This window comes from Colius striatus, chromosome 9 (assembly GCF_028858725.1).
Source record: "Colius striatus isolate bColStr4 chromosome 9, bColStr4.1.hap1, whole genome shotgun sequence".
In the NCBI taxonomy this organism is placed as follows: Eukaryota; Metazoa; Chordata; class Aves; order Coliiformes; family Coliidae; genus Colius; species Colius striatus.
The window spans coordinates 12,515,081-12,540,144 of NC_084767.1; the positions used below are offsets into that span (position 1 = coordinate 12,515,081).

General features: G+C 42.8%; 1 protein-coding gene across 5 annotated transcripts in view; it reads right to left on the reverse strand.

The window, feature by feature from the left end:
- Positions 1–1,155: 1,155 nt before the first annotated feature.
- Positions 1,156–25,064, reverse strand: part of LOC104561891 (protocadherin alpha-C2) — a 112,631-nt gene continuing 88,722 nt past the window's right edge. For 4 of the 5 annotated variants that reach the window (XM_062002298.1, XM_062002299.1, XM_062002297.1 and 1 more), the window contains exon 4: positions 2,490–3,121. In XM_062002298.1, the coding sequence (XP_061858282.1) occupies positions 2,811–3,121 (311 nt within the window). In that variant the 3' untranslated portion in view covers positions 2,490–2,810. Of the gene's footprint in view, positions 3,122–25,064 lie in introns of all 5 variants that reach the window. The other variant, XM_062002300.1, reaches the window with a different exon arrangement.

The following is a 25,064-nucleotide window of genomic DNA, read 5'->3' on the forward strand; positions in this document are numbered from 1 at the left end:
AAAAAAAATCTAACAATCTGGTGAGGTGCCTCATTCAGTCTTTTGAAAACACTTTGGATCTGTGTAATGTATATACTACCAGTGCAATCCAGCCTCTGTTTAAACACAGCAAGAGCATCTCTTTCCTCTGAGAGGTTTTTTTGCTCTCTCCTAGCAGATCTTGGTATTGGAATGTTTATCTTCAGCTATTCTGCTTTTGTCCTGCAAGCACAGAGTCTTCCTTAAAGCAAGCCTTGGAAAACCAGCTGTGTGTGACTACTGATGAAAACAGAATGACTCAGACTGGCCCCTGGAGAGGTAAATGCAAGCACTTGTTAGCGAGAAAAGAACAATTAAATCTAAGAATATTCCAATGTTAAACTTTCCTGTAAGAATTAAATTGTTGTGCTAGATTTTTGCTAGAGGCATTGAGGAGAACTACTTTAGCATGAGTACAAAACAACTCTACCCTTCCTGTGTGTTTAACTTACTGCTGTATCTCCAGTTTATGAATGTTTTGGGAACTGTTGGATTAGTCACCAACTGAAAAAGAGAAGTCTAAATGTACTTGCATATCGTACTTGAAACAGCTCCCTCCCCAAGTCTGATGTTTTTTTCCTCTTAGCTAGCCTTTAAAACCAAGGAAAGCATTCTCTTTCCCAAGTAGCACCTTTTTCACTGCCAGTAAAACAAGTCTGGTAGCAAAAGAAAACTCTAAATATGAGGCCAGAGGTGGTTCACGCTTGGAGAAAGGGATTCTTTTATTAGAGCTTTGCTTTCTGTGATGTTTTAAGACTTGCTGCAGGTTCTTAAAAACGAATAGGAACTGTCCTGAGCTGTCAGCAGTTTGGAAACTGAAAACATCCAGGACATGTCTCAAGAAATCCATCTGTTCTCTTTGATCCTACATTAAAGGGCCTGTTGGATAGTTTAGAGCTACGTAGTTTCTTACACAGTTCCAATTAATACGACACTCAAGCTTTATTCTGTGGATGTACAATAATGTAGAAGACCCCTCAGAATTCCCTCAGCAGCTGTATTCTCTTTAAAAATACACATATTGGTTTTAGAGTGACCATACTCAATACTCCATTGCTACCCATTCAAGGTTTAGTAATTCACAGAGCTTTAGCATCACAGATTCTTCTCAATAAATCCCAACAATGCATGCATGGCTGATTTAAGAAAGATATTTTACTTGTGTTCCATACACAAAAGAAACTGATAATCAACAGTGGCTTAAAAAAAAATGAACACTACTCCACTTTTCCACGAGTGTACCAAAAAAGAAATGATGAATTTACATTCAACAGTAAAGCTTAAAGTCCACTCTAATCATAGTTGCATTGACATTCACATACACAAGCACAGAATAAATATCTCAGGATCCTTATAAGAGCATACAGCATACATACAGTACTTGAATTTTACATCATGAGTGTTAGTAGGGTCAGAACTTCATAATCTCATAGAAAAAGCCCAACTAAAATTGGAAGAGGGTTGTGTGGGAGGTAACACCAAGGTACTGCACAGAGCTAGCAGGTTAGTAAATCCATTTGTGTGAGGGGTTTGCTTCTGCTTCTCCATATAAGGACAGGTTTTTTTCTTTGCAAAGGTGTGTTCAAAGTGCAGATTAATGAAAAAGAAAAAGAGAAGAAAATCACAAGAAAAGATATTCCTGTATTTATTAACACATGCAAGAGGCAGCCCCCAAGTCACCCAACAGAATAAAGCTGTTGTTGGCATGTGGCCGATAGAATACAGATGTTTCAGGCAAGTTCTCTAAAGCACTTTAATAGCAGCAATTGTCATTTATAATGGCTCTAGATCGACTTCTGTTTGGGTTAAAGGGCATCATATTTCTTTAACATTTACAGCTATATTTCTTTATAAATAAACATCTCAAATAACAAATAGCATAGTTAACATTTCTTTTTTCCTCTCTCTTTTGCATAAGTGTCGTGGACAAACTCTGACCTTTGCAGAGACAGAATGTGCAAAATAACGGTAAGAGTGGAAGGAGGGACACAGAGCATCACAGTCAGTTACATTCCTGGGATGTCAGCCCAGCCCTTATGCTCAGAGGGCTAGCCTTGCCAGGGTAACACAGGGCTTGAAGGGACAATTTTCCCAATGGCTTGTTTGGTTAAAGAGTTAAAAGTCTTGGTATACTAAAAAAGAGCTGTAAATGGGAGATTTTCTTTGCAGGAGTGTGTACAATACGTCATGTATAGGACTCAGTATTTCCACACAGGGACTCCTCAAGATCTGAAAAGTCTAGTCATCTCCTTCCAGACCTTTCAACCCCAGCCTGAACATCTTTGAACATTTGTGTTTATGAGGCGTTTCCTCTGTTGCATATTTACCAGCTCTTGCATTTCTCTAACCTGATCTGGTATCACCTAGCTGACATCTGCACACAAAAGATTTCCAATCGGATAGAGGGTGCACAACATTAAAACTTTTAAACCTGCCCTGTAAGTGTCATCAAGACAGGAGCACAGGAACCACAGTGCAGAGTCCAACCTCTCACTGGCTGTACTGTGAAGATTCTCCTTTTCGGCGTAGGAGAAAGGAGACTTGTGTCTGCTTTTTAGATTCTGAAAACAAGCCAGAGTGGAGAAAAAGAGTTAACACCAGACTTAATAAAGCTTTTAAGACAAAACCTGTTAAGCAATTTAGACAGACACTGTGAATTTCCTGACGGTTTTCTGAAGTCTCTACAGACAGGAAACTTGTTAACAGGAGGAAGAAGTTGGGAGTTGCTACATAGGAGAAATCTGCCATTATTACAAAAAACTGGCTAAGTGGGTTCTTTTAGTATAAACCTCTCACTGGTCACTGTTCTCAGTGGTGCTGTTGCCCTTTTCTTTTTTCTCCTGAGTCTTGTTCCCCTTCTTCTTTTTCTTCTTTTTCTTGGTCTCTTCCTTCTTGCCAAAGGTTATGAAGTCACTTTTGTCAATTTGGCTGTTGGGTGGCTCCTGCCGGATGGAGATGATTGCAGGAGATCCCGGGATAATGAATTTGTCTGGCAACTCACCAGGACCACCTTGTTTGGAATTGCCCGGTCCAAATCTAAAGGTCCAGCTGTTGCTGTTGACACCAGCTCCCACTGGGGGGGACACCTCTCCCGCCTCAGGCTCTGAAAAAGTCAAAACAGCAAGAAAAGCTTCAAGCATCATTTAACACAAACACTCGGTGAGTACCAGCTTCCTACTTGACAGCTATGGCTTTAGCCTGGCCCTACAGTGACACTTTGACTGCCTGGCTGTGCATCTGAGTGTTACCAACTGGTCTTTGTCCAGGCTGCTCAGTGCTGGTAAGCATTGACTCATTCCACATACTGCTGAGCCTGCTCTGCTCTGGATCCTGTGTTGTACCTTTACATACAGTTGTTCTCTGGTTTTCTTTTGAATTTGAAGCGTTATGGCACGAGAGATCCCTGTGATGTAGCCCACTGTGGTATTTGATAGCATGAAACACAAGCATGTGCATTGCACAGCACAAGGGGATGTCTGAGGACGTTAAGTCTTTTGGGATAGGGTTAGAAGAATATCCATGGCAGTGGGCATCAGCCCTGGCAGTATGCACATCCACACTGGATATCCTAGCAAACTCTACCCAAGACTCCTCATGGAGGGAATGAGTTGGTGCATCCCAGAGAGGAACCTGAGAGCCAGCTAGTATGTATGTATATAGATATGCAATGTGGTGACCAGCAGACATGGCCCTAGAGCAAAACAATGAGAATGAGCTGAACTGCCTGGGTAGAGATACAGCAGGACTCCTTTAATCAGTGTGAAGAATCTGTCTCAAAGATTCAGAGTCTTCTTCAAGGCTAAGCTATAACAACCTGTTCCTTTTTGCCAGGAAATGGGGTGAGTCTTGCAGGAGAGTTGTAAAAGTTTTCTAAACTATGCCCTTAAAAGCAACATGGGAAAATGAGAAGGGCTGATGCCAAATTTATGGTAAGCAGTCAAGAACTGTTCAGAAGTAAATAATACTGCAGTGAATTCTCAACCCAGGAAAGTCCTCACTCTCCTGTTTCTTTTTCCTTATTGTAAATATAACAACACAAAGGCTAAAAACCCAGCAGACTCTTGGCTCTTTGAATTTATGTAGTAGGAATGTTACATTACAGTGTTTCATACATGCAAATATGAAGTTCTGTCCTCAGCTTTAGGCTTGCAATATGAAGCAAATTGTAATTCTGTTGCCATGATTTTGACAAGACTGAGCTAATCGCATGGAAATGCTTCTGTGTATTGCTCTGACAAGGACAATTTTCAAGCACAATGAGCTGCAACACAAATTTGGTCCCTCTGTGAGCAAAGAGTCTGAAAAGTCTGGCTGGTTTCTCTTAAACTAGGAATACTTTTTGTAATTTACATAACTCTCAGCTTTGAATAGGGGCAGCACATCCATTTTAGTGTATCTTTTTAAGTGTTTAAAGGATTAGTGGTCAGGGGAAAGCTCAATGCTTATGTATTGACACCAAAGCCCTCAAATCTGATGAAAACATTCTTAACTACACTCTGGAAGTGCAGTAGCACAAGCATAGGACCTGTCATTCTTGTAAGGCTCCCAGCCACACACAAATTCTTGCAGTATCACATGAACAATGCCAATATCATTGATCTGATTAAGTCTTGGCATTGTGTATTCTGCATCAGAGCTGTCCAGTTGAATAGGTAAGGTGGGGTAAGAAGGAGGTGGGTTCTGCACTGCTACAAGGAAAGGCTGTAAAACCAGCTGAGGAGGGACTCCATATCCCTTGGAAGGGGAGGCAAGGAAACAGAAGGAGAAGAAACAAAAGAGTCCTAGTTGTCCTTAAGGTGAAAGAGAGGAGGAAGAGAACACAAAGTAGACAATCTAGAAGAAGACCAACAACATCTTTCCAGACCACAAGATGCCACAAGACTCAGCTATTAACTGCTCTGTACCCGTGTAGTAGCCTCAAACAACACTGCATTTACTTCAGCAGCCATCTCCTGAAATGAACAGCATCTCCTGTACTTTTTATTCTTTCCTGGTTCTTCACCTTCTGCAATGTTGATTTTCTGGTTTATGAAATGAAACGTATGTCATGTGTGCAGACATGAGGCTCTCCTGGTACAAAAGCTAGAGAACACACTCTGCTGCTTCACAATCTCTCTTTTGCCTGGCAGCAAAATAAACACCACTGGAAAGCAGCCTCCTGTTTAAGCTTTTCCACACTTGGGCAGTACATCCATGTTACAGGGCCAAAGAAATATGTACATGACATCTGACCTGTCTCTGAGACCATCTGTACAATGGATTTGACTACTTTTACAATGGGAAGTTTAATCAAGAATTGGAAGAGCCTGTACAGATTTTCCAGCCCCCTAAGACTGTGTTTAATGATGAAGATTTGACTTTGAGTTCATGTTCTTTCCAGGAACTGCTGAAGTTGTTTTAGTGACCTTAATCTCCCTAGTCTCAAATATCTTTGACATTATTATTAATGTGGAATTTCCTCCATTTTATCAGTTGTAGCTTTTCTGGAACTTTCCATGGTCTTTACGAGCCGCTTCAGTTTTTTTCCATGCTTGCTGTTGGTTAACAGCAGTGTCCCAACAAGCCCTTTCATACTCAATGCATTTATCTGCATCAGCTTTCATTTCTGCTTAATACAGTATTTTGGTCAGGTATGTTTTATATCCCTTTTGTTTCTTTGAGATGATAAATTCCAAAGGTGAATGTTGTGTGTCTTGGCCTTTCTCCAAATTATTAATCAATTGTCTTTCTTGAGCAATGCAAAAAATGTGAGCTTTCAGATTGTACATAATAAATTAAGCCCTGTTTGACAAATAAATCCTTTCTCCTTCCCAACAAGCCCACACAACATTAATTCAAACAATATTGGCCCAGACTCAATGCTCTTTTCCTGTTCCTGACAGGAAACAAATCAGCTGAAGGTGACCTCAGAACCATCCTTGCTCTCTCCTTTACTGAGGGATATGGTTTGGCTGTGGCTATGACAGTGCTAGGTTAATGACTGGCCTCAGAAGTTGGACTTGGACTCTTTTTGCATGTAAATGATTCTGTGGTTGGGGAGAGCCTTATAGCAGTGTGCAGTCTCAAAACTGCTTTGAAGTCTACAGGGTTAACACCACTTTACAGACCACAGTGCCTCTGCAGCATAGTTGAATCAACATGGTGTGTGTGGTCATGTCATTTTGACTTGAGCATGTTAGGCTGAGGACTGGACATGAGACAATGACAGTGACTTTGTATCACCCATTTTATCACACAAATACAGTGATGTGCAAGAAGAGAAGGTATCCTTAATGTACAGCATCCCTTGCATGAAAGCTCTTGCCAATCTAACAGAGTGCACACACACATCTGCATTATTGAAATCTAATTCAGAACAGGATACTGACCCTTTAATCTGGTTCTGCCTCGACAAATCCACTCAGCAGATGAAGTCAGTAAGATTTATCACAGAGCCATCTGACATAGTGTGTCCAAACACAACAAGCCTATCCCATCCACCCTGAAATGAGGATTCTGTCAACTTCAGGACTGTGGGGTTTGGCTGTGTTTCTGTGTGTTTTCCTCCCAGCCCCTGAATATACTCATTGTCCATACAAATTAAGTATTTTAATACTCTTTAATACTCACTAAGCCAAAGAAAACCAATTATCCTTATGGCTGGCTGTGTGGAGAGCTCATATACAAAAAGACAGAGGCAGGCAGAACTTAAGGAGTTACTAGCCATCATTTCCTACAAGCAGGGCTTCAGTAGTCTCCTCAAGAAACTTCACTTCTGCATGATTCACCTGATAACATGGGTGTTTATCTGTATTGGCAGGCTGAAAGGTCACAGTTCAGCTGAACTAACAATGTTGGATGTTTAGGCATTTCAGATCAAGAATAAATGTCACATACCACCTAGTTTCCAAAGCTTCCTTAAACATCTCTTCTTGCTTGTCAGCAGGAATTTAACAGAAACTTTCCACTTAGATACTGTTGTGCATGGAACAAGATGAGTTGTACTTCTCACATATTCTCAGAGACTTACTGAATGCTGTAGAGTTGTTTATTAAACACAAATGAAAAATCTAAATAAAGCAAATCTGTGAGCTATATTTGTAACAGCTTCAAACATTACACTTCTCCCTACAGCTGTGCTGGGGGGTTGCTGGAGTTCCTACATTAAAGCACAGAGTCTGCACATTTCCTGGTGTAACTCAATCACTTTGCAGCCTGCCCCTTTGCTTTATTCTCAAGGAATACAGCACCCTTCATGTCCAATGACCACATGATTCATTTGTGAAACCCATGCATGCAGAAGAGCCAAAAATCTAGGCTGCACCTGCAGCTCCTGATGCTCCTTCGCCCGTGTGTCTGCGTGCTAAAACGGGAGATGAACTTTTCACCCATTCCATTGCCTCATACTCTCACCAAATACAAGTGTCTCAGGAGACTTTAAATGGAACCTCGAGCAACAGAGACTCTGCAGTGCAGCAGACCATAGATTTACATGGGAGGAAAGGACTTGCAGGTTGTCTTTCAAAAGATTTCTTTTTTCTATCCAGTGACTGTTGCCTGAAAGTCACAGGTAGATTTACAGACAAAAGAAACCCCTCATCCTACTATTACCTATCACCTGGAAGCTGTAAGCAGTAGGGTATGGTGCCTAGCTACTTTTTTCTCTTCCAGAGGCATGTACAGGTCATGCTGTAGCCCTCTGCTTCTCACAAGACTTCAAACACAAGCAAATCTCAGTCAATAGGCACCTGTTCAACAAGTCCTAATTGCTCTGGAAGCATCTCATTGCCAGATAGACAGTGCCAAGTGGATGGCACAGGCTGCAAGATCCCAGAAAAGGAACAGGCTACAGATGAGCTGTGTCACCTTGCTGAGCACAGAACTTCTTGCTTGCATGCTCCAGACTGCCCTGATCTCAGCACACAGGTTTTTCAGAGGTACCTAACTCTCCCTGTGCCCCATGCTGGGAGTCCAGGCACCTACTATAAGGAACAGGTTCCCTAAAACTTAACTTGTAGTACCTGTAAGCACCTATTTTTTCTGTCCTCAATGTCATCCACAGAGTAAGGTATCCTGTTTCTAAGTTCAACCACTAAAACAGTAGGCATCCAATCTAAACTGTCTAATTCAGCTCTTGCTACAGTTTCTAAAAAGAAACAGTCCAACCCATCTAGCTTAAACACCTGGATGTACATGCACTGAAGTTTCCTCTCTCTGCTGGAGCTATATCACCTTTGCTGCTTTACAGATACAACCCAGGCAGCTAATTTAAACTAGATAGCTAACTTTTGGGTGGCTAGTGCGAAAGGAGTTGAATTGCAGCTCCAGGAGCAAGCTAAGCAGCATCAAAGCTTAAGGGCTGCTGGGACCATATCAGAGTATTGAGAGAAAAAATAAGTGTTTGAAACTAATCTCTTTCACACAGTGACAGCCACAAAAAATCCTGTGTAATTATTTGCAAGATGAGACCACTTTCTCAGCCCTAATCCCTTCGTGGGATTTTCATGTGGGTAGGCATTGGCATCTTCTGGTCAGCAGATACCTGAGAAATCTCAGCCATATGTTAAGACTGCACCATTTCCACCCCTTAAAAGGCCACATTTTAGTGATGACAGCAGTGACACCAGTACAGCTGAGGTCCTGAGATACTCTGCTGTGAGACTCCAAAGTATGGGTCCATCACTGAGATTTACAGGGCTGTCTTTTCAAATGCATCCTTTACGAATTCATCCAGCTGAAGGGCTGGCTTTCGACAGCTTGTAAAACCACCTCAGTTCATATGTAAGCAGAGCAAATTCAAAATGCTCAGTGATGGGTACAAACAGTCTGAAACTGAGACAGCTTCTAGATTAGGGGCAAAATGCTGGCTTGCAGAATACATCATCACTCACCCCACTAATCAATATCCCCCCAGGTCTAGGCTAAGACTCCACTTTCTATCTCACTGACATTTTCCTCTCTTTTGGGGAAGCCATGTGCTTTTTGCCTGTCCCTGTGTAGCCCCACAGCCCCAATCTGGTGTTTGCTAAGGAACAGGTGGTGCTCACTTCCCATATACTGAGTGTCATGGACATGGCCTCTCCCTCCTAAGCCTCTGCTGCTTTCTTAAAGAACCTTTGTCAGAAGAAGGCTAACTCGTGTTAGAACAGATGTGCCTCTGCTCAAGGGGGAGAACAGAAGAGCATTTCTGTGCAGCTCTGTCTCCCTGCAGAGACATTTTTGGCTGTGTGACATGCTCAGCTAAGACAGCAGCTTGCTTTCACCCTCTTCTACCGCTCCCCACTCACCACTTTGTCCCTGTCTTTAACAATTCATCATCTCACAGACTCAGAAGTTCACTTAGACAAAAGACCATCAATCAGACCATCTATTGTTATTATTAAGTTTAAAGGAAATATTTTCCAGTGTTTGGGGTTGTTCTTTTTTTCTAGACACCAGAACATGCTGCCTAAAGCCACTGTGAGGCTTGGAATAGCCTGTCATTAATCACAGACCCTTCTGTCCACAGCTCAGAGCAGCAAAACACATTAATTAAATGAATTTATTTAAAACCGAGCTCAGGCAATAAGCAGGAAGCAAACTGCAGTGAAAGCTAGTCATTAACCTGATTTCTCTCTTCCCTGCCTCCTCCACTGATGCTGTACTGACTGCAGTTGCTGCCTCTGGCAGGCTTAATGAATATTCACTGCTAGGAAGAGTCTGACATTCTGCAGCCATTCTGAAGCAGCACATCAAACGCAAAGAGCGTGCACTGAGCAAACCCTCCCTAAGTCATCTGCAGGATCACTGAGGACATTCTGGCTTCACTGATCATCCCTAAGCCTTTTGGGGATTAAAATGCCCATTTAATCTTTTCTCTTTTTTGGAAGAAAAAAACCACACAAAGCCCCAAAACAAAACCACAATCAACAATGAATAAAGCAAATAAAAATCCAGCATCAGCAGGATGAAACGACAAGTACTGAACTAACACATGGAGAAATGATTCAGCCAGGACAGAAATCAAACCATTTCAACTACCAGCTTGCCAAACAATCCCAGCCACCTTTAAGGACTCTTTCAATTAGGAGTCTTAAAGGAAAAACAAATGGTTAACTCTCACTCTCTGTCATTCCCTCTCCTTGACCTGTTCTGCACTAAGGATTCAGAGACAACAGGAATGAACAAAATGAAAACTTCTCCCTACCAAGGAGCCTGTAGCTTTAATCCACTGCTTGGATTTCAAGTCAGTGACATGAAACAGGGTAATTACACCACATATGTTGTGGGAGATCCATAACCCCCCCCACTGTTCCAACAACCAGATACAAAGGGGTGGGCACAGAGATCACTTCCAGCTCAGTCTCAGGTTACTGTCCATGCTGGCATTGAAAATGAGTTTAAATAGAGATTACCTCATTATAAGAAAACAATCTTACATGTCTGTCTATTAAAGGAATTGTCTCAGCTCCCAAACAGCTCTGCCAGTGTATTGGGAGATATGTGAAAGCAAAAATTGAATTGCTTGCTTCCACAGCCTGCTGTGGTCAGAGCACAACACAGGCTAAATGGCTTCTGGAAGCTGCTGAAGAAGCAAACAGAGCTCAGTATGCACAGCCCCAAGCTCCTCTGCTCTCTTTCACTAAAAGAGCCTTTTCCTCCCACAAAAAAACCCCATCTCAGGTAAGGTCCTTTGAGTGCTTTACTTGTGCCCAGTCCTGCTCCCACCCAAAGGACCTGTTAGTACCTGCTCAGCACAAGCTTTAACCTTTTCCTCACCAAACTCAGGACTAATCTGCTGCATCACTGAGACAGCATGCACATACATCCAGGGTGCTCCAGATCATCTTTCCAGCTCTAATCAGATGCTGTGTATGAATGTGTCACAAGCAGAGGTTGCTAGGGAGAGACTACTCCTGCAGCATAAGGCAGATGGATTTTTATGTGGGCATTTTACCACATCTGCAGGCTCACAGTAACTATTTTTATGAGCTCATCACTGAAAATAGCCCCAACTCCCCCCTAGCCACCCAGATTATCCTTATAAATGCGTTGCAAATAAATATAGTGGCAGCAGCTAAAGCACCAGCCCATTTATCTTAATGCAAACACTGAGATAAAGGCAGTGAATAGTGCATGAAAACTGGACTTGGTTTTGGGAAGACTGCTGGACCCCTCAGTACCTGGGAAGGGAGAAAAGAGAGGTGGTGTGGGCAGCACCTGAGGACCTGTGGTGGTTGGCCTCACCCCAACTCCATCAAAGAAAAGGCTTTTCTTTGCCTTCACATCAAAGCAGGACCCCTCAGTACCTGGGAAGGGAGAAAAGAGAGGTGGTGTGGGCAGCACCTGAGGACCTGTGGTGCGTTGGCCTTGCTGCCACTCACCCCAACTCCATCAAAGAAAAGGCTTTTCTTTGCCTTCACATCAAAGCAGGTGCCTGAAATGCCTTAAACCGAACTGACCAGAGGGGCAAATGCCTACCTGGGTCTCTGAGGGGTAATTTTATGGTTGCTAGGTGACATCCCAAAAATGTGGGCTTTGAGATAAAGCTTTAAAAACTGGGATGTCTGACTTGTGGCTCAAAGCTCCCTCTGATATGATGAGAAGGGAGGTGGTATTGTAACTGCTTTCTGCTCTGTGTGGGTGCTGCCTCTCTCACATAAAGACATGAAATATTGCAGAGAGGAAAAAGTCGTTGCAGAAGACAAAGCTTCAAATGTCAGCAGCACAGGAAAAGATGTGTGCACTGCTTAGTCTGTACTATAGAAAGCCAGTTCTGGTTATGGTACTGTGTCACATTTAAATAAGAGGTACTTTAATTCTTACATACAAGTGCTTTCTGTGAAAGGCAACAGCCTCACAGACCATCATAAATCCTGCTGTGAGTGTGAAAAGGAGGAAGGATTTCCTGGCTACTGCTGCAGCCTCTGACACCATTCTGCAGCCAGACAACCCCCCACCCCTTCTTTGCTCTCTGCTAAATGAGCTATTGAACCGAGGCCAAGAGCACAGACACACTCTCCACCCAGTCCCTCCTGCCACTGGAGGCCACTCTGCTTCCATGGGGTGAGGAGAGGAGCAGAAGTTTGGATTCCTATCTATAGCCACTTCTGCTTAAGCCCCCATCGCGATGGCTGGATGGAACTGATTCCCCAAAGAAGGAAAATGCCAGGTTGGGGATTTGAGGTGACCTGAAGGAAAGACAGAAGGCAGGATCAGATGTTCTCACAAGGCTGGATCTCCTGGACAGGACTAACTTGCTTTTATTTGCATCCACCTTGGAGAGTGAAGACTCCAAAGGGAATTCAGTTGAATTCAATCCCTTCTGCTTATCCTCAACACAACTGTTTACCAGTCTCTACAGCTATAAAAGCCTTCTGCAAATAAACTGACCTTAGCACAGTCCATATTACTGCTGGTGCATCGAGGGAAAAGTACCAGCATGGCTGCCAAAACCCAGTGCTGACGTGCAAAAGAGAATCCCCACTTTTGAACCAAGCACAATTAATAGAAAGACAGTAACTATGGCAACTTGGAGAATCAATTTTAATCTTTCAAAGCAGAACCTAATTTTAACCAACTAATTGGATGCTTGAAGTGGGAGCAAAAGAAAGAGGGACACAGTTATTTCAGTGCTTTTAGAGGCATCTATTTTAATCATGAATGGATGTGTGAGCTCCACTGCTCAGAAAGGAGAGTATTGCATCATGGACACCTAAGAAATTGTCTTTCAAATACTTCTTCCTTCTTCATTTGTGTTTAGCTTACAGGCTTCAACCATTCCTCTTGTCTGTGTCTCATAGCCCAGAAGCCCAAACCACAGTAACCTCCAGGCCAGATGGCCACAGTGTGAAGCTTTCTACAAACCATCCTCTCAAAAACACACAAAGCATCAGAGAACAGAAAATGCAGTGCCTTGTCTCTCAGAGGCTGAAGGTGGTTCTGGGCTCTTGAACCTCAGAGCTGGAACCTATTTCCAGCTTCCTCTAGCTCTGATGACAAATGAAGAGATTACTTCATGGGTATTTTATGGATGGAAGCTGAAACTGGCCTTTTCTCTATCTGGACCATAAAGGGGAAGAAAGGGCACTGTTACTGTTTAGTGCAGTTTGGGTTTGTTATCCTCAAGGGATTTCTCCATTTTAAAAGTAAACTATACCACATAGATATATAAAATTATTTTGGACCTACACAATCCTCTTGTTGAGCTTCTCTGACAAATTCATCACTGAACCTCTGCAAACTGCTCCTCCCAAAAGCCAGTTAGCTTAATACTAACCAGTGTCTATTCTGATTCCCACCAACGTGGCTGCTTGACAGCAATCTGCCCTAAAAGAGCTGTGTTACTTTAACACCTTTCAGAGGAAGGGGCTGTAAAACTGAGACTTTACAAGCCTCAGAACAGACTTTGGCAGTCACAGCCCGCTCTCCCTTCCATGACATGTATTGTCACAGGAGCAGCTTCCTATCATCTCCTGTTAGGATCACATCCCATTATTATTCCTTTCTACTGATAGGGGATGAATGGAGCTCATAATATTTCACATAAGCTAGAAAGGAATCTTAATTACATGTGATGAGTAACTGCTAATACAATGTGATAAGCCCCCTGGATAAGCACACTACACAATTTCTCTGTTTTTCAGAATGCTTTAAATACTCTCTGAGGACAAAATGGAGGTGACCTTGCAAAGGCTCCTGACACCCATTCTTCTGCTGCAGAAACAGCTTTGCTCTTTCAAGGGGTTGAGAGGTCCACACTTGAAGGACTTTTTTCTTAGGTTGCAAGTGAATCCAGATACTATGCTCATTGAGAGTCACCTGGGTGTTTAACCCTTTAAAGTGGATGATTTGGTATTGCTGAGATGAACCAGACTGACTGCACTAGAAGTCTGAGCCTCCTGTATCTCGGCTCCAAGTGTTCCACCTGCTTTTCCTTCCCTGCAGCTAAAGGTGTCCCCTCTTAATTGAGAGGACAGTGCCTGCTTGAACCATGTGATGAAAACTTTGCACTATGTTATCAACAGTGCAAGTACACATTCAACAGATGTGTATCTGTGTAGTTCTGCTGAATGCAATAGATCTGCATGCAGTTCTGCTCTGGATGGCTGTTAAAAGCCAATTTCAATGTGTTTATGAACCTCCTAGCTTGCTCAGTGCTTTATTCTGCTTGGTCACATACATTGAAGTTACAAACTGATGTGCTGTAAAGGCTGTATAATGCTGAAACAAAGTAAATTTAACAAAGAGATTACTTGAGGGGGGACAATACACAATTAGGGAACATTAAGGTATGGTTATCCAAGTAAAGATGAGATCAAAGCTGTTGGTTGCTTGCAATGGATAGCACCACACTGCAACAGCCATTTTAACCAAGCTGCAGAAGCCTTTTGTGCCTTTTTTCTAGGACTACACCTCCTTAAATATTGAGCAGGTGGTAAATCTTAAGTCTTGGAGGTTTAAACACACAAAAATTGGGTAGAGCCACCCCTGTTAATTTTTGATCACTGTAACCTTTTCAGAATGGAGCTTTCATAAGCCCAGCTTAGGAGTTAATACAGGACCTACCTGATATTTCAGTCATTTTGATTTCAGTTTTATAGCCCCAGTCATGCTTTAAGCCAAGAACTGTTCCCCCATTGCAACAGAGAAATAGCTCAGGCTCGTCCTTCACATAAAGTGATACTCATGTTATACCAAGGAACTGCTCCTTTGCTAATGAACTTTCAAGAAAGACATTGCTCAAACAGTTGTAGCAACAGATCAGAAAGTTATTTATATCCTAAGCCTGCCACTCCACTTCTCTGAAGGAAATATTAAAAATGGAAGAACTGGCTTGAAATGCACAGGAAGATCAAAATGGGGAAATGAATTATTACCCATCAAATGTAATGGATGTAAAATGGATGTCTGGGGGCAAAGGAAAATGAATTCACCTCTAAATTATTGCTTAATGGAGGTTGACTTAGGAAAAAAAAATACTATCCTGATGAAGTTTCAGAAAATTCACATTTCCTAGAGCTGTGATTCCTTTAAATGCAAAAGCAGGGAGAAAAACCAAGGACAGGCTGTGTCTGGATTGACAGCACAGTTATTTTCCTTCTAGGAAACATGTCATAATGCCCAGGTAACTAGGACAAGCTGTCAAAGAACAAAGACATTTAAAAGATCTTAGTGGGTATAAAGGCTAAAAAGTGATGTTGCTGTTTCTTGAAGACTTCAGTTGTATCGAATTCCTTCCCTTTGAAAAGGAAATGTTAATTACCAGCTGGTGCAATCTACATTTGAAACACATTTTGATACTGAATTAAGTGTTAAATCTTTTGTTTTCCTGCTGTGATTGTGAATAGACACACACACCTTAATATACAGTTGGTTCACTTGTTCTGAGCTTCTAGGAATGCTGAGGAGGCGATTGGCTTCATTATTACACATATGCTCTACATCTAAGTGCACACAGAAGGATGCAGGCAGCAACTCCTGACAGTAACAGGGACCACTGTCAAGTGTCAGTCTTGTGTACACCGACCTATGATATGGGAGGCACTTCTTTAGCAGAAAGGAAACCTGTGACAGAGGCACATGCACTGGCACATTCTTTGCATGAATTATGGCCTGATGCTTACACTTGAGGAACACTTTAAAGATTGATTTGAGTTGGAAAAGTGAGGTGAGACCACGTTATTTTCAATTCCATCAATGTCATATGCAAATAGGGCCCCCTAAACCAGTCTCTTCACTTCCCAGGAGAGGTCAAGCCCTCTCCTGCCTCAAAGAACATCCATTTCAGGTTCTACTTTCCCAGCACCTTTCCCCAGTCACACTGCTACCAGGTCTGGTCAAAAAAAGGCTTGTTACATTATCAACTCTGTATCTGCAACAGTAACCTAAAGGCTATCATGTCCTAGATCCTTTTACTCCATGCAGACCACCCAACTTCACAGAGTCCTGACCTGTTGTGCAGCTCCCATATGTCATATCACTTGATGCATTTTTCTGCTATATCAGGGAACACTGTTCACCTACTCAGGGATCCCCAATGCCAGGCAAATTAACTCACCCACCACCCCTCCAGGTATCTAGGCCAACTGATGTATGAGTTGGCAAGAGTAGCAATTCTTCATTGCAAAGGTAGAAGACCAGCAAGGCAGCACAAAATCAAATGAGCTTCATCCCTCCCTTCACAAAGGGGAATTTTTGTCAGCTATTTCAATATATTCCCTCACTGGAGAAGGATTAAAGAGGAAAAAAAGCTGCAAAGCATGGGTTGCCTGGGCAGCAGCAAGAGCAGCCAGTCATTAATCTGGATATGCCTTGTCCTACTAAGCACTATGTGCAAATGGCTGCAGTCCTTAAATTGCTTCATATTCTCTCTCTGACCCACGACTGCAGCACTCAGCCTGAGATGTATTCCCTTTATACCAGACTTGAAGAAGAAATAGCTCAGGGTAGCCAGCAGAAATGGTTTGTGACAACGTGGAAAAAACCTCTCTATTTATATCTCTTGCTGCTGACACATGGAACAGCACACACTTCATTCAACACACACACAGCTGCTCAGAGGCTGGAACCTCTGCAGTGACTGAGAGGCTAGAGGAAGGGCAGTCAGAGCACATCTACTGCACAACTAGAAGAGACAGCAAAAGGCTGCTTTGAAATGCTCTGCTTGATCTAGTTGGTTCTGCTCAGCAGAGGGGCACACAATTCTGAATTCCACACTCCAAACCGAGTGTGCACATTTGCTGAAGCTAGTGCTGGTATGTAATGAGTCCCTATAAAGCAGCATAACCAAACCCTCAGAGCTTCCAGCAGCAGCTAAGGTCAGTTTTCACATCAGCAATTATCCAATTTGCATCTCTAGTGAAAACAAGCAGGGGAACAAGGAAACAGATTTGTATCTGTGTGGAAGAGCAAATCTAACAGTTGCTTAGAGGTGATGTGTCAACTCTTCAGGAGGGGACAACACCCCGGGGAGAGGACAAGCATTTAGGCTCAATAGCAAATGCTGATGTGAGCCATAATAGCCTTGCCTGCAGTATCTGAGAAGAACAAACAGCAGGAGTGAATTAGGATGCCTTTACTCTTTTTTCTTTGCAGAGGAGCAAAGCTTTCCCCTAGGCACAGAACTATTTTTTAGAGACATGGTTAAAGCAAATAAGAGAGGAGAAGCCAACTATATGCCACCAAAACAACTGTTTATAAGTACTGAAAATAAGCTGGGAATTGCTCAGCTGCTCTCTTCAGAGCCTCAGTCCTTCACCAAACTGTAGCAAATGGTGCCAAGGTGGGATGACTTTCCCCTCACTGAAGAGGCTGAGACAAACTCATTGATCCAAGGTCACACATGAGGACCCAAAATCAACTGTTTGGACAACTATATCTGCAACTGCACCCAAACCTGCAAAGCTTTCCTAAGGCAAACCCCTCTGTAAATAACTTAGGGATCAAATCACACTCCTTCCAAATACCCTGCACCTTTGATTTAGTGCTTGTCTTCAGAAGCCAAAGTGAAGGGCCCATTTTATGTCTCCTAACCCTCAACTATAGCAAGCCTCCCTGCAAGTTTTCTGCTGCTCCTCCAAGTAATTCTGCTTTGGGCTCAGGACAAAAGCTGCACTAAGAAGGAAAACTGCTGAGCAGGTGGCACTGCCATAGTCTGACACACAGAGGATGGAAATCAGGCTTGTTCTCTTGTGACTGTGGTGTTTTAATCCTAGTTAAATAAAGAAAAAGCACAAACTGCAGCCTGATTTTTCTCATGTAGCTTTTTTTGCTCATGTGGGATTGTTGTGTCTCTGGTCTTTGCACCCTGGGATGGTGTCATGCCCATTCATCCCACCAGTTCTCAGACTATTTGTCATTTTACAGAAGTATCAGTAGTTGTGTGATTTTAGGAGTCTCAGGTTTTACAGGGAAGAAGAAAGAAGTTACTTTTGTCTGTCTTTTTTGTACCAGAAAGCAAAAAGGAACTAATTATTTGTTTTTTCTAACAAAATCATCATTTTCAAAGCAACCCTTCACTTGAGGCTTACATTTAGAGTGTCCAGGATTGGCAGCACAGGACTGATCCAACACCATTTTGTGGTCTGTTTATCCTACTCTCTAAACCATCATGCATTTACTAACAGGTGCTCTCCCTTACCCAGGCATCTGTGAGAAACAGAGCATGCCATGCAGGCATTACCGCTGCAGAGAAAGCAACTGCCTTCATAAATCTAATTGTAGTCAATGAAGAACTCCTGTCTGAGAATCACAGAACTGAGTAATCGATAATCATGGGCTGCAAGACAGGAAAATATCTTCTGATGGCTTCCTTCAAAGCTATGCACCCATCTGTGGGTTCTTGCTCAGTATTCCAGTGTGATGCTGCTTCCCTAAAGGCTGTCTGGACCAACATTGTTATACTGCATAACTGTATCTGGCACTTGACCTGAATATGTTTCTCCTGATTAGGCAGTGACATTCTCATCTGGAAACTCTGCACATTCCAAGTGTTGTCTCAGCATAAAGGTGTATCTGAGTTACTCTGAACGTTTGCTAGGATGGACTGTCCCTAGCTCAAAACCTTTAAGTGATCAGTATCATTTGGAAGCCTTCACCTCTATAATCCAGAATCTGATACAATTTATACCTCCCAACCTATGTGTTAGGTCTTGTTGCATTAATGCAAGTCAACAGTCTGAAGGCCTTCCAGGACACTGATGGTAAAGCACAGAATTTGGCAAGGCAGCTGGTGACACTAAACTGCTTAATCCCTTCCTGTCCTTGGGCTTGGCCATTCAGGCTCTCAGTCTGCTGGGGACTGCTGGAGTTTTCAGATGTTAGCATTATACAGTACAGGATTTATTCTGCTGCTTTCATCTTCAGCTTGTCTGCCTGACCAAATATTCCTGTCTTGGGGCAAGTTTCATCTCAGTTACACTGTAGAGTCTGCAGTGAAAGGGGGATAGTTGGTGACATCCTTCCTACATTTATTTCTAGAGGCTTTTCTAAGGTATGAATTGGGGGTTTTTCTCTAGGCTTTCTTTCTTTTCCACTTAAATGGTAATTCAGGGCCATTTCTCTACATGAGTGACATTCAGATGAATGCAGAATTTCTCTATTTTCTGCATATATCAATAGCAAAAAAACCCTTTCAAGTTCTAATGCCCTTCAGCATTTACTCCCAGAAATGCCTACCAAAACCCAAGACAAAGGCAGTCAGACAGTCTGATGAGTCCTCTCATTCTATCTGGCAGAACACCTTGCACCATAATCAGGAAAGACTGCCTTGGGCAGGTCAGTTTGTCCTGAGATGCTGGGAACAGCTGATATCTTTTTCCATGGGTTGCCAGTGCTGATTCCCAGTTTACCTGAAAGGTTTTAAACAATGACCTGGCTGTGGATCTACTTTTCCAATTCTAACAGATATAACCCTTTCTTTTCTTTACAGACTCTTGGTTTTTTTCTGCAATGGTATTGTTATATCTGATGGCCATCTGCATTTCGGTACCTCACCTTGCTCTTAGAAACATACCCTTAGAGTGTGTTGGAAGGGCAGAAAGAACCCATGATGAGTTCTCCCTTCTGTCTTGTGAATATGCTCATGCAACACTGGGACCACGTGCAAAGCTTCCTCTGCCTGCTATGATGAATTACAAGCAATAGTGTGTCATAGTTAATGGGTTTCTTCTCAACAGGCTGTAATTTCCCCCTGGCCATCAAATAGCTCTGTTAATACACCAGAATTTGGTCACGTTCCCCAATCCAATATCGCTGCTTATCAGTATTGCTGATCAGAACACAGCTGGCAGCACAGTCCATCCAAGATGGAATTGGTCATTGATCAGATAGACTGGCTGCACATATGCCAGCTGAATGCCTGGCAGCTCTTTCTGACTAGCATATCCACTGAGAATGTCTGCCTCTGCTAAAATCATACCATAGGTCTCATCTTCAGTGTAAGTTTCCACTTCACCAGAAGGATCCTTGTACCTCGTTCTCCTCAGGCTGCATAGCTACAGCATCCAGACTTCAGTAAATCTCTTTCCATACATAGGGTCAGTGCTTGTCTTTCCCAGAACAGGGCAAAGTTTACCAAGAACACAGAAGCCATGTTTACCTGGTACACTTCTGTTTATAGCAGTCAAATGCTGATCTGCCTCCTGAAGACCTGAGCATTTCTCTGATGTTGTATCTGGATTTTTTTCCCTTGGTTTTTTTTCTTTTGACTGGCCCCCAAAGCAGATTGACTGACTGATGCAATGCTTATCCACCCCTGAGGCTCTGCTTAAGCAAGCCAGGGAGCACAAATGGGAGAAATGTTCAATATTTTGGCAAGCTGACTGCAACATGGAGGAGCCACACATGCTGAGCACAGCCTAAGTCGTTGCTACAGCATAGCCACAACCCAGCTGTATCTCATCTCTAACTTGGGCAATCAGTGTGTGCAGTGCTGGAGTTCTCTGTTCTTCCTGCAAATATCTATTCCAAACTCTGCTTCACAAACAGTACTTCAAAAAGAATACATTTTAGAGCCATTTGCTCTGTCAGGGGATTACTATCTTTCTCAACTCCTTATTCTTAGACATAATATCTTGTTCATTGTTTGTGTTCTTCCTGCTCAGGTAATGAAAGTCCTTATCTTCCTTTTCATTATCTGTTAGGTAAACTTTACAAGATCAGCTCTTGTTTCCTCTTTCACAAGGATTATCCACCAGCACAACACTCCTTTGTTCTGAAGATGCAGCTCTACACATTTAGTCTGTGAGATCCCTACTCCTTTTCAGTGACCCTGTTAGTTCCCAGCAGCAGCTAATTGAGTTGAAAATTAAGCCTCCACAAGCAGATCAGCTCCCTGAATCAGCTAACTCTATAGCCAGAGGAGAAACAATGCTGTTGAGAGGACTGAAATGTACTGCAAGAACTGAAAGAAAACAAACAAAAATCCCAGCCTTGGAGTGCTATAAACTGACGTGGAACTACCCAAAGCCCATCCATTTAGTCCACATAACCTCCCTGATATGCAGGCAAGCTCTTCCCTGCTACAAGCCTCACTATCTTCCCTGCCATGTCTCTTGGAATACAAGCTGAGTAACAGAAGGAGGTCTCTCATTTAAATGAGTTTTCAACTTTCAAACTACTTGCAATAAGGCTGCAACAGAGGTAGGACAACAGGCATCAAGACAGAGATCAACTTCATACTGCTTCCTCCACCCTCTGCTTTGTGCAGCCTCCTCTCCCCTCTCCATCCTCCACAGCCTTGCTTCACCATCACCAAAAGGAATGGCAGCAAAAATCTGTCATGCTCATGATACCCCTTGGCTCTACAAAGTAGGGATTTTTCTTTCAGTTTCCTAGCAACTCTGCAGGCCAGCTTGGCAGGGATTTTATACTGAGCACTAGAGTTAACAGTTTCAGCTCTTCTCAGATATTTCAGACTCTTTAACTGCCTCTTTCTCTCCTTCAATGCACAAGTGCAGTGCACCACAAGGCTGCCTAGAATATCAGTATGAAGCAAGAAGAAATAGCTGCATTTTACTTTTTTTTATCAACAGAGAGATCTTAAACTACTATTTCATTCCAGTTATTCAGGGCATATGAACAGATGGAAAGGAGAATCTGCAGATTAGGGTGAAGCTGTCAAAGATCACCAGGGGTGACCTCACATCGTAGCCATGAAGGACCCAGATCTCAGATGCAGCTTCTACCATGTTTTCCAAACACTTGTCACCTGGGAATGCTAAAAAAGAGACATCCCAGGCACCAATAGAGAGGTTCACTGTAAACCTTGGTGAGGATTAAGCTCTTAAAATGATATTTGACATATAATTTGAAGACTCATTAAAACAGATCAAGATAGTAATACTCTCAGCATCAGTATCCACAGCTGGGAATATGTTTTCCACTGGGAACAGCTACAAAGCTGGAAGGAATCCTTTGAGCTTCCCAGCATGCTCTCTAGCCACCATGCCTCAAAGATCAGCTTTGGACCTGCATGGATTTACTGTGCATGACCCACTGGCCTCCCTGCCAGGGCTGCCAATTAGTTTCAGTCGTGACAGGGTTTTCTCTGACATGGCAAACTGCCAGCAGTGAACTTCATTAGGATCACCAAGTTATTTTGCCTGCTGGCCCAGAATTAAGTAGCTCTCTTTCCCTACTATAATGGGATTTCTTGATAGGTTTAGCTGCAGTTTGAAAGTCCGTACACTGGGATGGATCCACTGATTTACAGTGTGGAACTACAGAAACGTGCTTTGTTCACTATTCAGACTTCACTGCTGAAGATAGTTTTGCTGTTCAACTGCACTCTTCAGAGGGGTAAATACAGGGACCCAGATCAGACCACAATGAAACCCTGTAACCTTTCTTGCCCCAAAGGAAATAAGCCCAATCTAAAGCCAAAGGTGATCATCATACTGCCTTATTCCTCCCAGCTGAAGTCTGGGAATAATTGAGGCAGATAATCTGACAGTAATGTTATTCATTTGTCTTAATTCTTCCATTTCCAGCTACACATGTGGAAGACTCTGTGACCTACTTAGCATAAATTTGCAGCAAGATAATAGTCTAACAGGAAGAGGTAATTTTTGCCATGAAGAGATGACATTATATACAATAACTAGAGAGAACAAATCCCATGGAAACCTAATGAGCAGCGTGGTGCTGCCATGCTCCTCCTGCTGACAGTCTCTGCATGCCACAGGTGATTTCTTTGGGCCACCTTCTTCTGTTTATGTGACTGAACACATTTGACTCCAGGCATTTGGAAAGGACAGTGCTTACCATTACAGTCTGTCCATTTCTATGGACTGATATGATAAGAGCAGTTCAGAAGGGTATGGTGAACACTGAAATGAAGTATCCAGTTACTGTAGTTATTAATTTGACCACTTACACACCACTATAGGCCTGCAAGTTGATTTGCCACTAAAACGACAGCTTCTGGCCCCTGGGAGCATACAGGATGATGGAAACCTAATTCAGCACAAGAGAGTGAGGAACTGAGAGCAGGAGGGAGGGGAATGTCATTTGCAACTGGAAATCCTGGCCTGTGATTAATGTGTAATGTTCCTTGACAATGAAAAATCCAACTTGGATTCTGTGTCTTGAAGGCAATGTGGAAAGGTCTGCAGGCAGAGTTTGAAGGAAACTTGGGGGAGCAATTGTTCATTCAGCATTTTTCAGCATTATGATAATACTTTAAATAGAGGTTTTGCCATTTCTCACTTACTGCCTTTGTTCAAAACTCCTCCGATTTTCTTCTTACATAACAATCTGTGCTTCCTTTAAGCTCAGCTACCATGCTCAAGCGATTCTGTGTAACAAAAATATCAGAAAATTGAATCAAGAGAACTAAAGAAGCTTCAGGACTTTCCTGATTGGTTTTGAGCTCAGTCTGTGGTTTCTTGATTTCCAAGTGCCTCTCAATGTGTGAAAAACCTGGAGTTGAAAATGACTGACATTACATGAACATCAGGGCTGCCTCTTGGAAATAATTATGTATTTCTTTTTCAAGCCTTGAATAACCCAGCTAGGACAAGCAATCCATAGAACCAGGTACTAAGTCAACGAGGTGTGGTTACAGGATAAGGCAAAATCCCTCAGCTAGTTAGCTCTAGTAACCACAGGGACAAATGCAGGGAGGGAAGGGCTGAGGACCTTTCTTGACATTAATTGTCTAAGTGAGCCTAAGGAGATTAACTGCACAATTAGATATTTAATTAGTGCCATTCCCAGCCTGGACAACAGCCTCTTATATGTGCTTCAGTATCTTAAGCCTGAGGTCTGTCCTTCATGCAGAGACAGAACTCCCTTTGCAGCCCCTCAAACCCCACACCACTCCATGTAACAGCAGAGCACACTCCAAGCAAGCCTGTGAATCCACCCATACAGGATTTGCTTTCCAGTCGACAAATCCTACTTGCATTTGCAACAGCTCCTTTACTTAACAGTCAGAAAACATGTAATGGGAGGCAGAACTGTGCTACTAACCACAGCAAATGAAGCACTTGCTCTGTTCCTAGTAACAAACTCAAACAAAATACGAGCAATACAATTTCATTATGTTCAACCCACTACCAGTGCATTTGCTGTGGGATGAACTGCTGCTATTAACTGTTTTGCTCTGGTCACATCTTTGGATTTGCCCCTGAGCTGGGGTGGGCAGGCTCCACACAAGGTCCCAAAGGCTGTACCAAATCTCCTCTACCTTCTCTTAGCCTCTCCTATCTAGCTCTGCAAGCAGAAGCAGCACACCACTTCTGCTCAGCATAAACACACAAATTATTTCCACAGGACCACAAAGGGTTTGTGGTGGTGGGTTTTTTTTTTTCCTTCCTAATCAACCCACTTGTTCACTAGCTGTGTGCATGCTAAGAGGGGATGCTTTTAGGGATAGGTGACTCTAATTATACAAGACAAGAGCAGAGAAGCTGCACTCAGATTCATTTCCTCCACAGCCAGAACCTTGATTTTCAGAGAATTAAATCCCCCATAATGAAGGGGATGACTTTGCATGCTGCTATTACTGTTTTGCATCTCTCATTACATTCTCTGAGTGCACACAAGTAATGATCCAAGGAGTCCAGAGTTTAGCTCTTAAAGTAAATTCAGCATCTCTAGGTCAACGGTACATAAACAGTCAGAATGAGTACTGGAAAAATAGGTACAGTATTGTGCTCTCTGCTTTGTGCAGCCCAGTTCTACTCTGGCAGTCCCACCAAGGCAAGGATACAGCAAAGAGATCAGGGGAGGTGCCCAAGAGAGAAACATAATGGCCAAGAGGAATGTGAAGCAGCCTCTGCCTGCCTCTTTAAAAGCAGGGCTTGAGAGCTGCTAAAGCTCTGACATTGCACTGCAGTAAAACATGGAGGCTGAAACAATAATCCCATGGTGTTCAGGAAGCCCTGACCTAATGGCCTGTCTCTGGCTCAGCAGAGAGGAGCAGGGAAGAATGGCCCTAAAAACAGGCTCCCAGCTCTGTTACTCTGTTCACTCCTGCTGCAGTAAGAGCATTTAGGGCCAGGGGGATGCTGATTCACGCTTCAGCATCACCACAGAGCACTCTATGGTAAGAATAACTTTAATTTACCTACACCTTGAGG